This window comes from Acomys russatus, chromosome 24, assembly GCF_903995435.1.
Source record: "Acomys russatus chromosome 24, mAcoRus1.1, whole genome shotgun sequence".
In the NCBI taxonomy this organism is placed as follows: domain Eukaryota; kingdom Metazoa; phylum Chordata; class Mammalia; order Rodentia; family Muridae; genus Acomys; species Acomys russatus.
Window position 1 is genome coordinate 53,225,365 of NC_067160.1, and position 14,059 is coordinate 53,239,423.

The 14,059-nt window shown below is 53.3% G+C and overlaps 2 protein-coding genes across 2 annotated transcripts; one reads left to right on the forward strand and one right to left on the reverse strand.

Annotated features, from left to right (window-relative positions):
- Window positions 1-189: 189 nt before the first annotated feature.
- Window positions 190-8,935, forward strand: Spout1 (SPOUT domain containing methyltransferase 1). Its single transcript, XM_051166890.1, has 12 exons — window positions 190-303; window positions 1,293-1,338; window positions 1,909-2,040; window positions 4,434-4,593; window positions 5,257-5,346; window positions 5,435-5,484; window positions 5,636-5,766; window positions 6,982-7,054; window positions 7,148-7,246; window positions 7,687-7,789; window positions 7,908-8,055; window positions 8,827-8,935. The coding sequence occupies exons 1-12, from the start codon at window positions 268-270 to the stop codon at window positions 8,893-8,895; spliced, it is 1,137 nt and encodes a 378-aa protein (XP_051022847.1). The 5' UTR covers window positions 190-267; the 3' UTR covers window positions 8,896-8,935.
- Window positions 8,936-9,027: 92 nt separating this feature from the next.
- Endog (endonuclease G) lies at window positions 9,028-11,349 on the reverse strand. The gene is made up of 3 exons (XM_051166884.1): window positions 10,735-11,349; window positions 9,875-9,984; window positions 9,028-9,310 (listed from the first exon to the last, which is right to left on the reverse strand). Exons 1-3 carry the CDS (start codon window positions 11,224-11,226, stop codon window positions 9,028-9,030), a joined length of 885 nt encoding a protein of 294 aa, XP_051022841.1. The 5' UTR covers window positions 11,227-11,349.
- Window positions 11,350-14,059: the final 2,710 nt, after the last annotated feature.

Consider the following 14,059-nt stretch of genomic DNA (forward strand, 5'->3'; position numbering starts at 1 on the left):
AGCAGGGTCTCCTTACGTGGAAGCCAGGGTACCGATCGGAAGGGTCTTACAGGGTTCCGGACAGCACCTGTAGCTAACTCGTTGCCCTGGAAACAGGGTACCAGCACTGCAGCCTAAGCATCCGCACCTGGAGTTTTCAGCGCTCGACTTCAGCCTGGCTCCTAGGCCACGCCCTCACTTACCGCTGGGCCCCCGATTGGCCAGCTCCGGGGAGGTGTGGCCGGAAGAGGCAAGGCTGATTGGCAGGCGCGTGGTGCCCCGGGAAACATGGCGGAACGACCGAAGAAGCGACCGTGTGGCCCGGTAGGTGAAGGCAGGTGGGGTCCCGGCTAGGCTGGGGAGGTCCGGCGGGTCATCGTGGTGTCAGCCCGGGTCTTCCGCTCCCTCCTCGCTGCTTGCTCGAGGCTTCAGCTCGCGAGGTTAGCTTGGCCGGAGCTGCATCCCTCAGGGCGATGGTGCTCACGCTCCTGAACCCTCTCCTGGTGAAGGAACCAGCCTCCTTAAGGACCCCCACTAAGCATTAAGGCCAAAGCCTGGGGAAATGTAAAGGCTGCCCTACACAGTCCTCCCTTTAGGACCCCCATTAAAGCCAAAGTCTGTATCTGCTTAAAGAGTCCAGTTTGTCCCAAAGATAGCCCGCCTGTGCTGAGAGTCCAGTTTAACTCAAGAACAGCGAGTTTGTGTTACAACTTGTGTTTAAAATTTCCACTTTCCCAGGAATGTCCTACCCCTCCCAACTAAGAAAGTCCCTAACGCCCCCTGTGACTGCTTCAGCCACTCTTCTCCGTAGGTCAACTTGTCCCTCCACCCATCACCCAACCACGAAACGCCAAGGCTTGTAACTCCCTGCTTATGCCTATAGCACTTAGAGCTTTAAGGGCCATGCCTCTGCTTCTCGAGAGCTGAACAGACCTCGACGGGTCGACTCAATAAATTCCTATGCGTTTGCATCGACAACGGACTCCGTCTCTTACCGGGAAACTCCGGGAATAGACTAGAGATCTCTCTAGAGGTCTCAGTCTTACACTGGCTTGATTGCCGATTCCTAGGGCGACTTTGTGGACAGACCTGTCTTCTCCTTGCCTCGGTTTCTCCTTTTGCCCCATGAGAATTCACTCCCTAACTTCCCAGTTGCTCACGGTGCCGACCTGATCTCAGGCTTTGGACACAGCAAGTCCCCGTGCACTTTCTTCCTGCCTGCTTTGGGAGAGTCTTACGGCTGGAGCCCAGCAGCGATGCTCCCCTCCTAGCTGTGGCCGTTAAGCCTCTCAGTCTTCTTTCTACTCTGCCAGGGTGAACATGGCCAAAGGGTTGAATGGCGAAAATGGAAACAGCAAAGTAAGTAACAGCTGGTGCCGGGCTGGGGAAGAGTCCTGAACCCTCCCTTCCCACAGACCACCTAATGCCCCGCCAAACCCTCTCCCAGCCTCAGTGGAGCTGCATTAACAGCCCATCCAGAGCCCAGGCTGGCCCAATGAGAAGGTACTCTCCTCACTATGCCAAGGCCCTCTCCCTCCATCAATTCTTTTTTTTTTTTTTTAAGTTTAAAGATTTATTTTAAAGCCGGGCGTGGTGGCGCACGCCTTTAATCCCAGCACTCGGGAGGCAGAGGCAGGCGGATCGCTGTGAGTTCGAGGCCAGCCTGGTCTACAAAGCGAGTCCATGATGGCCAAGGCTACACAGAGAAACCCTGTCTCGAAAAACCAAAAAAAAAAAAAAAAAAAAGATTTATTTTATTTTTTATGCAGTGTTCTGCCTGAACGCCAGAGGGCGCCAGATCTCATTACAGATGGTTTGTGAGCCATCATGTGGTTGCTGGGAATTGAACTCAGGACCGCTGGAAGAGGGCAGACAGTGCTTTTAGCCACTGAGCCATCTTTCCAGCCCCCTCCATCAACTCTTTTCCAGAGAAAGAGGAGAAAAAGAAGTGGAAGGATCTCAAGACAATGAAAAAACTGGAGCGGCAGCGTGCCCAGGAGGAACAGGCTAAGCGCCAGGGGAAGGAAGAGGAGGAGGCCACTGCCCAGAGGAGCAACCTAGGTAAGCAGCACCCCGGGAGGACACAGTCGTGGCCTGCAGCAGACCCTCCCAGCTAACCTGCCTTGGTTCCGCACTCCTCTCTCTCTCTCTTTTTTTCTTTGATTTCTCTGCCTCCCTTTTTCTGCCCCCCCCCCTCCCCCCCGTCTCTGTCTCTGTTTCTCTCTCTCCCTTTTGTTTCTTGCTTTCCAGTGAGGGGCTAAAGATGAAATCCAGGGCTTTACACACAGTAGGCAAACATTCTCTCACCAAGTTACCCAGAGTGCTCGAGTTTTGTTTTCACTTACTTTTTGTTTGTTTGTTTTTGTTTTTCAAGACAGGGTTTCTCTGTGTAGCCTTGTCTGTCCTGGACTCACTGTGTAGACCAGGCTGGCCTCGAACTCACAGTGATCCGCCTGCCTCTGCCTCCCAAGTGCTGGGATTAAAGGCGTGCGCCACCATGCCCGGCTGCCCACTTACTTTCATAATGGGAAAAAATGTCCTTATTTTCCCATTATGTCAAATATATGCTAGAAATGGTACAGAAAACGATGAAGAAAAACTGAGCAGGCTGTGACTGTGGCTTGTTCTAACATTACAACCAGTGGGAGAGTGAGTCCTGGTCATATGAGAGCTGCGTATGTACGGTGTGACAGCACTGAGTCCTGGTGGTATGAGAGCTGTGTACATACAGTGCGACAGCACTGAGTCCTGGTCATGTGCTTCTGGGCCTGGCATTCCTGGCCTCACGTCATGGCCCGAGTGTTCTGTGGCAGCACATTTATCCTGTGCTGACACTCACAGCTATCATCTCAGCACCCGGGAGGCTGAGGAAGGAGGACAGAGAGTTCGAGGTTAGTCCAGGGCAAGTAGTGAGGCCCTATCTTAAGCAAAACAGAAGTATCTTCTTTTCAATGGCAGATGGGTGCGAGTGATATCATTGTACCCTTGTAGAGCCCAGTAGGCATTGGGAGTGTGTTGCCCACGGAGGCACTTGAAGCATCCATCCAGGGACCCTGGAAATGTTGTCCAAGTGTCACCTTCTTCTGATAAAGAAACCACAGGAGGGAGAGGATGTGGCAGATCCTCCACAACCAGGCCACCTATCTCATACCTCGTTGTCCCAGCACCTGTGCGGCTGCAGGCAGAACACATGCATGATGCTTCTGGGTGAACACCATAGTCTTGTGAGTGGCACGCGTGCTGGCTCCAGGACCCTGCTACTTGTCTGGGTTCCATGGTCCGTCGATGCTCATGCCCTTTAGTTGGTGAAGTTTCACATACCCATCCCCCTCCCCACACTAAAAGCCATGTGTGGACCCCCCCCCCCCCGTAACATCTAATACAGTGTAATGCCACGTGAGCACTTGTTACTGTGCTAATAACAAGGCCACGACTCCTGCATGGTCAACACAGGTAAAAGGGGTCTTGTTTGTTTCTTTGTTTCCAAATATTTTCAAATGAGTTCAGCATGGTGCCTTATGTCTGTAATTCTCTCACTCGGGAGGCTGATGCAGGAAGGTCATAGGTTTGAGAGTAGCCTGAGGGCTATAGAAAGACTCCCCCATCTCAAAAGAAAACAAAACCCAAACCACCACACGGTGATTTACACGTGTTGTGTATGTGTGTGCATAAGTACATTTAAATGTCTGTCTCTAACCTTGGGTTGATTAAATCCACAGGTGTGGAACCTACAGGGAGATGGTAAACTTGATGCTTTAGAGCTTTACAGTATCAAATGCCTATTATATTTACACTGGTTTTTCTCTTTAAGATTTATTTATGGCCGGGCGGTGGTGGTGTACATCTGTAATCCCAGCACTTGGGAGGCAGAGGCAGGTGGATCCCTGTGAGTTCAAGGCCAACCTGGACTACAGGAATGAGTCCAGGACAGCCAAGGCTACACAGAGAAGAAACCTTGTCTCAGGAAAACCAAAAAGAAAAATAAAATATTTATTTTTATATTTTACATATATGGATGCGTTGCCTGCATGTACATCTGAAAACCAGAAGAAGGCCTCAGATACCATGCAACTCTGGCTATAGCCGGTTGTGAGCCACCATGTGGGTGCTGGGAATTGATCTCAGGACCTGTGGAAGAACAGCTAGATTTTAGCTGTTCTTATCCACATTTCACAGTAGGTAAACTGAGGTATCTTAGAGCTGAGCCAGGATATGGATGCAGCCAAAGCTGCCAACCACCACCTGGCCTTGCTCTCTGGGTTGTCTTCCTCTGAGAAGCCTCGATGGCATTAGTCCATTTCCTGAAGAGGCTGGGGCCAAGAGAAGGGAGCTGGATCTGGCTTGCTGATCTCAAAATTCCTCCCAGACAGCTCTTTTACTCTGAGCCATAGGGACATGCAAGGGACATGCACCACCTGTCAGGCTGACTAAGGGACACCCCCTGCCCCTAATAGGACGGCCTTACACCCTGAGCGTGGCCCTGCCAGGCTCCATTCTGGACAACGCACAGTCACCTGAGCTTCGCACCTACCTGGCTGGCCAGATCGCCAGAGCCTGCGCCATCTTCTGTGTGGATGAGATCGTAGTGTTCGATGAGGAAGGCCAAGATACCAAGTGAGAGTCCCGGGGAGAGGGGCGGGCCACCAGGGTTGGCTGTGTCTTTGTCCTGCTCCTTGTCCTCTGCCTGGCTCTTTCAAAGTGCCCTGCCTAACCCTTATTTTTTGTAGGGCTCTGCATGCATGCAGAGGACTCTCAGGTGGGTGGGAGGAGCTCAGAGGCAGCTGCACTTGCCTCTTTTTCTCCTTTGGTGCTAAAAGTTACCTCAGCGTAGGCAGGATTTGGGCATGTTGTACCTCTGAAGCTATGAGCCACTCCATACTTGGATCTGGTTTTGGTTTGGGTTAGCATTTATTTATGGTGTTTGTATACACACCGGCATGGTTGTGGAGAACTGAAAGAGAACTTAGGCCAGGCAGTGGTGGTGCACGCCTTTAATCCCAGCACTCACAAGGCAGAGGCAGGCTGATCGTTGTGAGTTCGAGGCCAGCTTGGTCTACAGAGCACGTTCCAGGACAGCCAGGGCTACACTGAGAAACCTTGTCTTGAAAAACAAACAAAAGAAAACAGACAGCTTACAGGTATCAGTTTGGTTTTCTTTCTTCATGGGGTTTCTACACATGGAACTTAAGCTTTCAGGACTGTGAGCAGGAGCCCTTAGTGGGATAAACCATCTCGCCAGCCCAGCACTGGAATCAGGAGCCCTGCCTGTCTTTCCAGGACTGTGGAAGGGGAATTCAAGGGAGTCGGCAAGAAGGGGCAGGCATGTGTGCAGTTGGCCCGCATCCTGCAGTACCTGGAGTGTCCACAGTAAGTGTGACAAGCGGGTGGCGTCACCTCGGATGTGGCTGGAAGGCACGCTCCCCAGGCAGGTCCTGGCAGCTGTGTTCTTCCCTAGGTACCTGAGAAAGGCGTTCTTCCCCAAACACCAGGATCTGCAGTTTGCAGGTATGGCTGCTGCGCCTGGCCTGTTGCCCAGGGCTCGTTCTCAGGCACTGAGAGGTCATCCAGCCCACTCGTCCTGGCAGGGGGACGGGGGGGGGGAGGCAGGCCTGGGAGTGTAGGACTTGGACCTGACATCACCCTACCCCCTGCTCAGGGATCCTCAACCCCTTGGATAGTCCTCACCACATGCGTCAGGACGAGGAGTCTGAGTTCCGAGAAGGCGTTGTGGTGGACCGGCCCACCAAGGCAGGCCATGGCTCTCTGGTCAACTGTGGCTTGAAGAAGGTAGGGACAGGAAGGTGGCTGTGCTACACCTTGAGGACACTGGCTAGCTATGAAAGACAGGAAGGTCATACGAATGGGGAGACCTAGACGCTAGGCCTGCTGGGAAACACCACTTAATGCTAACTGGACATGAGAAGTGCTCATAGGGCTCAAGAGATGAACCCAGAGGGGCTGGAGAGGTGGCTGGAGGCTGGGGGCACTGCCTGCCCTCGCAAAGGACCCATGTTAAGTGCCCAGAACCTGTAGGGTAGTTCTAACCCCCTGTGTTAACTCCAGCTCCAGGGTATCTGGTGCCCTCTTGTGGCCTATATGGGTCCCAGGATGAACACGATGCACAGCCAATGTGTGCAGGCAAAATACCCACACAGATAAAGTAAAAATAGGAGATGAAAGCAGAGCCAAACTCACTGAATTTTTTTTTTTGTCAGTAGTGGTGTGTTTGTTTATTATTTAATTTTTGCTACTGAGATTTAATCATGCTGTCATTGAAGTGTGTTCTCAGCTTTGCTGGTTGTGAAGTTAGGTGACATTTTGAGAGAGAGAGAGAGAGTATGTGTGTGTGTGTGTGTGTGTGTGTGTGTAACTGTGTGGGTTTCAGGCAGTGGTGGCACACACCTTTAATCCTAGCAGTCAGAGGCAGGCAGATCGCTGTGAGTTCAAGGCCAGCCTGGTCTACAAATTGAGTCCAGGACAGCCTGGGCTACACAAAATCAGAAAGGGGTGGGGTGGGGGGGAGACAGAGAGAGAATGGGTGGGTAAGTGTACACATGCCAAGGGATGAGTGTGAGGTCAAAGGACACCTTGGCAGGTGTCAGTTTCTCCTCCCACTGTGCGTGGATTGAACTCAGGTCATTGGGCTTGGTGGCAAGTGCCTTTACCTGGTGACCCTCACCAGACCCAAGAGTAGCTCGTGTATAGTCTGCCATTCAACAGATGAGGACAGCGAGGCTCATAGCAGTTAGCTGCCCTCCTCAGACTCCTACCGCATGCAGGAAGCCAGGATTTCATCTCTGCGTAGGCACTGACTCTCCACAGAGCTTCCATTTCTGACCAGTGCCCCGTGATTATTGCTCTGCATGAATTGTCCTGCTTCGCAGGTCCCACCTGGTGCCAGAAACAGGGTGGTGGGTTGACCGGGCACCGGCGTTCTCCATGGGACCTGCGAACACTGGCCCGTTCGCGGTGTGGCACTCACTCCCCCCAGCTTCTCTGCAGGAGGTGAAGATTGACAAGAAACTGGAACCTGGACTTCGGGTGACTGTGCGGCTGAGCCAGCAGCAGCTCCCAGGTATCTGGACGCTTCCTGCCCTTACGGTGGCCTCGCTCGGAGCCTCCTCGCCTCCCTGTCTCTTTGGTCTTCATAGCCTGGTTTATTCCCCAGAATGCAAGACATACAAGGGAACAGTCGTGTCGTCACAGGACCCTCGCACCAAAGCTGGCCTCTACTGGGGCTACACTGTCCGACTGGCCTCCTGCCTCAGTAAGAACAGACGTTCCTCCCCCGAATGTCCATCTGTCCGTCTTGTAAGACCCACAAGTCCTAGCAGGCTCCCTTCTCTAGTCCTTGGTCTCATCTCTGGTAGCCTGGTCTCCCCAACATCTATGTGAACGCTAAGAACAGGATGTGCTTGGCTCCCATGCATCACTACAGAGGCCAGCACAGCAATCTCACTGCCACTCTGAGACCAGCTTTGGATATGTTAAGAGTTGAGACCTTGTCCTCTCAGGACAAGTATCATGGCTACTGAACACTGTCTGGGACCTGGGAGCTCCTTCCTGCCCACCCTGCATGCTCCCCAGCCAAGCTCAACTTGCCAAGAGCAGTAGATGCCTCCTTTACGTGACCTCTCACCCCACATGACCCTGTGCCATACTGGACTGGGCACATACAGGACCCCACTGAGCCCGCTCCACCCCCAGGTGCTGTGTTTGCTGAGGCTCCCTTCCAGGATGGGTACGATCTGACCATTGGGACATCAGAACGTGGCTCCAGTGTGGCCTCTGCCCAGCTGCCAAGCTTCAGGTGAGTGCTGTGTAGGGCAGGACTGGGCCCTGCTCTGCAGGGGACTGGGTACCTGATGCTCTGGGGACTGCCTCCAATGGAGCCTTAAAGTCAGTGACTCCCTTCCTCTGGGTACCAGGCATGCGCTTGTGGTGTTCGGGGGCCTCCAAGGGCTAGAAGCTGGAGTGGATGCTGACCCCAACCTTGAAGTGGCTGAACCCAGTGTCCTCTTCGACTTTTATGTCAACACGTGCCCCAGCCAGGGCAGCCGTACCATCCGCACTGAGGTGAGCCACAGCTACAGGCACCCAGTTTTTGTAACCCACCCTAGGTGCCTTTTCTAAAGATTTACTTATGTATTTTTTATCTATGGGTGTTTTGTCTGCATATACGTCTGCACATCAGAAGAGGGCATCAGATCCCATGAGACTGAAGGTGTAGACAGTTTGGAACCACCATGTGGTTTCTGGGAATTGAACCCAGGACCTCTGGGAAGAGTAGCCAGTGCTCTTAACCACAGAGCCATCTCTTTAGCCCCAGCCTATATAGCTTGTCTGAAGATGGGATCTTTACCACAGCATAGTGGCAGGAACTGGATACACCAGCTATAAGGATTGTAGTCCTGAGCGACTTGTAGTCCTTTGGTCTTAGGTTAAGGGACTCAGGTGACCTGCCTGTCCCTATTCAGGACCTCTGCTTCCTTGGTGGTATCCTAGGTCCCTCCAGGTGTCTCCAACATTTCCATACTAGGGGTGGGGGGTGGGGAATACCCCACAAGGCCCGGGCATCTGATGGGTGCATCTGTCCCTGGGGCTAGCATGAGATGCTGTTCCCATGAGTACTCTGGGGGAGCTCTGTTGCTCCATCAGCCTCAGGGGTGGGTGGTGCCTATGCAGGGCCCCAGTCTACCTGTCTCTGAGGCCCCGCCCACGTCACTAATTACTGCCTGCCATTTTATCTTTCCTGGCTCTTGAGTTAGGCCCTGCATGGGGCTGTGAAGACAGAAGCTGGGACAGCAGCCTGGGTACCGGGGTCCCAGCCAACTTCTTTTCTTCCAGGAAGCCATGCTTATCTCCCTGGCTGCTCTGCAGCCTGGTCTCACCCAGGCAGGTTCACAGACCACCTGAGAGCGTTATGGGTCCAGGATTTAGAGGAAGCAGCAGGAAATGAAGGCTCATGAGGAGTAGAGATGGTCAAGACTTCTCCAGAAATAGCCAGCTTTAATACAAGCCCGCCCCAGTGTCTTCAGTCCTTTACCATCACTTGCTGCCATCAGTGATGGCCTTGACATTTCCAGTTCGAGCCAGAATATTGGGCACGAACAGCAACCCTGAGGCCCGCTCAATGCTCTCGATGGGAACCAGGAAGCGCTCCAAAGGGAGAGTCTCATCCACAAAGGCATTGGGCATCACGTAGGACCGCAGCTCGATCTGCCCACCGGTAGCCTCCAGGATCAGCACCTTGAAGAAGTGTGTGGGCACCGCCACCCAGTTCTTCCCAATCACCTGGTACTTCACATAGGACTTGCCATCAGCCTCCGTCCTGTGGGTGTGAACAGGAGGCCCCGGTCAGATACAAGGCCACCTCTTCCAGGAAGCCCTCCCTGACCTCACTTCCACCAAGCAGTTTGTGTGCTCTGCCTGGTTGTCTCCTTGGGTCTGGGAACTACGGAAGGTGGGGACCAACACTTAACCTGCTTTTCTGCCCAATACCTGTTCAGACAGAATGACTGGCAATAAATGCTGCCAGAGGAGTGAGTCCTTTAGACCCTGACATTCACCCATGCACACATGTGACTGCCACCTGTGTCCATTGGCAGTACCCCAGACAAGCGCCGGTGCCAGGGCCATGACAGTGGGAACCCCAGCCCAGGGCCTGGTGCTCAGCAGCTGCCCCCTCGCCTGGCTTAGCTGATCGGCGGTTCTGACGTTGTCCACAGGGGCTCATCTCAGTCCTCTGGCTCGACTGAGGTTGGGGAAGTAATGCTTGAAGCTGAGCAACATGGGTCAGAGGGGTGGTGAGGCAGATTCGGGGCCTAGCACCTGTGGGCTACAGTGGCCGGAGCACAGGAGTTGGGGCCCTGGCAGCCACAGGCCACAGGCTCACCTGGGCAGGAAAAGAGGCCCTGTGCAGACGTAGACATTTTGGTAAGTGCGAGTCAAGCTGCGGCTGTACTTTTCCAGGTTGTTCCAGGCAGTCCGATTGAGGTGTGGCACCTGGGGGGAGAAGCAAGGCTCAGGACCTCACCTGGCACCTTCCGCCATTAGCAATGCCCCAGGACCTAAGATGGCCAAGTACGTGAAGGACAAAGGCTCAGAGTGGGTCATTCCTTGTAGGGCTGACCAGTGCTAGCCACGCCCCATTTCTAGGAGCTCTAAATCTCTGCTTTCCCCACCTCAAAGGCGGAGGGAACATTAATCATTCAGAGACCCCAAGATCCCCTGAGCCTCCCAGACCACAGGACAAGCTCTAAAAAGAGGGAATGGGGTCGGGTAGTGGTGGCACTCGCCTTTAATCCCAGCACTCAGGAGGCAGAAGCAGGCAGATCTCCAAGTTCGAGGCCAGCCTGGCCTACAGAGCCAGTTCAGGACAGCTATAGCTACACAGAGAAACCCTGTTGCCGTATCAACACCCTGCTGGGAGCAGGTGCAGCTAACGTATCCAGGGTGATGTGATTGGCATCAACAACCCAACTTCGTGTCAGCTGTTTTCCTGGCAGCTGCTGTGTGCCAGCTGGGTAGATAGTAAGTAGGCCACCTCCTGGGTGAGTAGCTTATTGGCTGGCGTTACGTCAGGCAGAGGGAGGTGGGTGCACTGCTTCCCATAAGAGGCTGAAGAGAGGAATGCGCCCAGGACTCCGAATAAGTTCAAACCTGTCCGACTGAACGGTTCCTCCCTCCCGCCACCGTGCACCTGTAAAGCCAGACCTAGGCGCTGCAGACAGGTGGCCGGGGGCCCGCGGCTACCTGCGGCGCCACGTTGCTCAGGTAGAAGGTGTCATCCATGGCTTTCTGGCTCCAGTGGTGGTTGGCGGCGGCGGCCAGGTGGCCGCGGTCAAAGCCGCTGCCGCGGTAGTCCTCATTGGTGGCGCGGTGGTACGCGTGCACAGAGTCGTCCTCGTGGAAGTGGCAGGCCCGGCGGTCGCCGTCGCCGTGGAGCCGGTCCGGCCGCAGCTGCTCCAGTACCCAGAGCGCACCGCGCGTGCGCGGGTCGTAGCTCAGCAGGTAGGACTCGCGGCTGCGGAGCTGCGCCACACCGGGCAGCCCGTACTTGGCCAGCTCCCCAGTGCCGCCCGCCGGTCCCCCCGGCAGCGCGGGCAGCTCTGCGGCGACCACGGGCAACACTGGCACTCGGCCCAGCAGCCCGGGCTCACTCCCTGCCCGCTGCTGCCACTGCTCTGCCGCCGCGCCCAGCCCCGCGCCCAGCGCCAGAGTCAGCCCGATCCGCAGCGCGCGCATGGCCTACAGGGTACGCCGAGTGCGGCCTGGAGCACGGTACCGGCTATTGCCAAAAACTAGGGTTCCTCCAGCATCCTAGGTGCGTGTCCTTGTGCCCTTCGCGTGCCCTCTTAAGACGCGGCCTGGGGCGTAGAGCCGCCGTACTCGCTTGCCATTGGTTGCTGTCACGTCTGACTCCGCCTCTGCCCTGGGGAATCTAGTTACTTGAACAGGACTTAACCCCAGATCTGTCAGGCCCCTCCAGTGCACCCAACATCGGGCCACCAAATGAGCCAAGGATTCCTCTAATTGACTGGCAGAAGGACGCAGGTGCAGGCTGTAGCTGCTGACAGCCGCCTGAAACCAAAGCTTTCGAGTAAGGTTATAGAAAAAACAAAAACAAAAACCAGAGTAACGGAAGGAAATCATAAAAATACACATATCAAAGTGTTAAACTATTTGTGTTTGCTTTTTGGTTCTTCGAGACAGAGTTTGGCTGTCCTGGGACTTGCTCTGTAAACCAGGTTGGCCTTGAATTTACAGAGATCCACCCACTTCTGCCTTCTGAGTGCTTGGGATTAAAGGTGTGCGCCACCATTGCCTGATCTTTTTCGAGAGAGGGCTTCTCTGTGTAGCCGTGGATGTCCTGGACTGCCTTTGTAGCCCAGGCTGGCCTTGAACTCACAGAGATCTGCCTCTGCCTCTCTGACTGCTGGGATTACAGGTGTACACCAACCACCATGCCCAACTGCCGCCCCCCAAATAATAATGAAGGAAAAAAACCTGACAAAGTTGTGGGTTGGAGATATGGTTCAGCAGTTTAGAGCATCAGTTGTTTTACAATGGACCCAGATTCAGTTCCCAGAACCTGTAACTTCCAAGAATCTAATGGCCTCTTCTGGCCTCCCACACACCCCAAATATATATATGGTCCACAGACACACATGCCCACAGGCAAAACATCTATACAGTTAACAATTTTTTAAAAAAGATTTATGTATTTATTATGTGTACAGTGTTCTGCCTACATGTTGATCTGCAGGCCAGAAGAGGGCACCAGATCACATTATAGATGGTTGTGAGCCACCATGTGGTTGCTGGGAACTGAACTCCGGACCTCTGGAAGAGCAGTCAGTGCTCTTAACCTCTGAGCCATCTCTCCAGCCCATAACTTTGTTACTTAAAGAGCACATACTGCTCTCGCAGAGAACCCAAGTCCAGTTACAGGCAGCTCACAATGTCCTATAACTTCAGTTCTGGGGGACCCCTGCAGTCTAGGGTGAGGGATTCAGTTCAGCCGACCAAGTGCTTGCCTACTGTCCACAAAGCCCTGGGCTGATCTGCAGCACTATACACATCCAGGGTGACAGTGTGAGCCGCAGTGGGGAGGCAGAAGAGTGAAATGTCAAGGTCACAAGGTAGTGGTAGTGCACACCTTTAGTCCCAGCATTCAACAGAGGCACTCTGGCTTTGAGGCCAGCCTGGTCTACAGAGTGAGTTCAGAGCTACACAGAGAAACTATCTTTTAAAAAAACCAAGCCAGGCGTGGTGGCGCGCGCCTTTAATCCCAGCACTCGGGAGGCAGGGGTAGGCAGATCGCTGTGAGTTTGAGGCCAGCCTGGTCTACAAAGTGAGTCCAGGATGGCCAAGGCTACACAGAGAAACCCTGCCTCGAAAAACCAAAACCAAAACCAAACCAAAACAAAACAAAAAACAAACCAAAACAGCCAGGTGGTGGTGGTGCACACCCTTAATCCCAGCACTCGGGAGACAGAGGCAGGTGGATTTCTGTGAGTTCAAGGCCAGCCTGGTCTACAAAACGAGTCCAGGACAGCCAAGGCTACACAGAGAAACCCTGTCTCGAAAAACCTTAAAACACACACACACACAGAAAGAAAAAGCAACCACCCTTTAGAATTAAGCCTCTCTTCTGATAGCCACAGTCCCCGGCCCTGACTAAGCCTGCAATTCAGTTTGAGTTGATTACAAGGTGTAGAGATCTCATTTCTCCCTCGTGTGTTGGTTCCTTTGTCAAACACCAACTGGCTGCAGGGCCTGGAGAGAGATGGCTCAGCAGATAAGGGCACTGGCTGTTATGCGGACCTAGATTCAGTTCCCAGTATCCACAAAGCAGTTCACAACCGTCGTTCAAGTCCAGTCCCAGTGGATCTGGTGCCTTCCTCAGTCCTCCATGGGCACCAGTCACATATAGAGCAGGCAGGTAAGCACTCGTACACATCGTTTGTTTGTTTGTTTGGGGGTTGTTTTGTTTTTTCCCGAGACAGAATTTCTCTGTGTAGCCCTGCTGTCCTCGGACTCACAGAGATCTGCCTGCCTCTGCCACCTGAGTGCTAGGATTAAAGGTGTGTGCCACCACTGCCCAGCTTTTTGTTGTTGTTTGGCGATTGTTTTTTTGTTGTTGTTGTTAAGGACATATTTAAACATGTATACATATGACATATATCTGTGTGTTTGTGTGTGTGACATTCATGTTTTTTCTGAAGATTTTATGTTTTGGCATATACACTTATATTATTACACAGGCACTTAAGTTTTTAAAATAAATCTTTTTTTGCTGGGTGGTGGTGGCACACGCCTTTAATCCCAGCACTTGGGAGGCAGAAGCAGGTGGATCTCTGTGAGTTCGAGGACAGCCTGGTCTTCAGAGTGAATTCCAGGACAGTCAGGGTTTCACAGAGAAACTCTAAAGTCTCAAAACCAAACCAAACACAACAAAAATTTAAAATCAAGCACACGAACTTTGCCTGTCTTGGGCTGTCTGCCCTGTGGTTGGTGTCACGTGTTTCTCTCAGCATCAAGCTGTTTTGATTAGCATAAGCTACTATGGTGGCCT

Coding starts and splice junctions, on each gene's coding strand:
- Spout1 (XM_051166890.1), top strand. CDS start 268: ATGGCGGAACGACCGAAGAAGCGACCGTGTGGCCCG. Junction 5,485..5,635: donor CCAGGATCTGCAGTTTGCAG/GTATGGCTGCTG, acceptor CCCCCTGCTCAG/GGATCCTCAACCCCTTGGAT. Junction 5,767..6,981: donor TCAACTGTGGCTTGAAGAAG/GTAGGGACAGGA, acceptor GCTTCTCTGCAG/GAGGTGAAGATTGACAAGAA.
- Endog (XM_051166884.1), bottom strand. CDS start 11,226: ATGCGCGCGCTGCGGATCGGGCTGACTCTGGCGCTGGGCGCGGGGCTG. Junction 9,985..10,734: donor TGAGCAACGTGGCGCCGCAG/GTAGCCGCGGGC, acceptor TTCTCCCCCCAG/GTGCCACACCTCAATCGGAC. Junction 9,311..9,874: donor GGGCCTCTTTTCCTGCCCAG/GTGAGCCTGTGG, acceptor TCACACCCACAG/GACGGAGGCTGATGGCAAGT.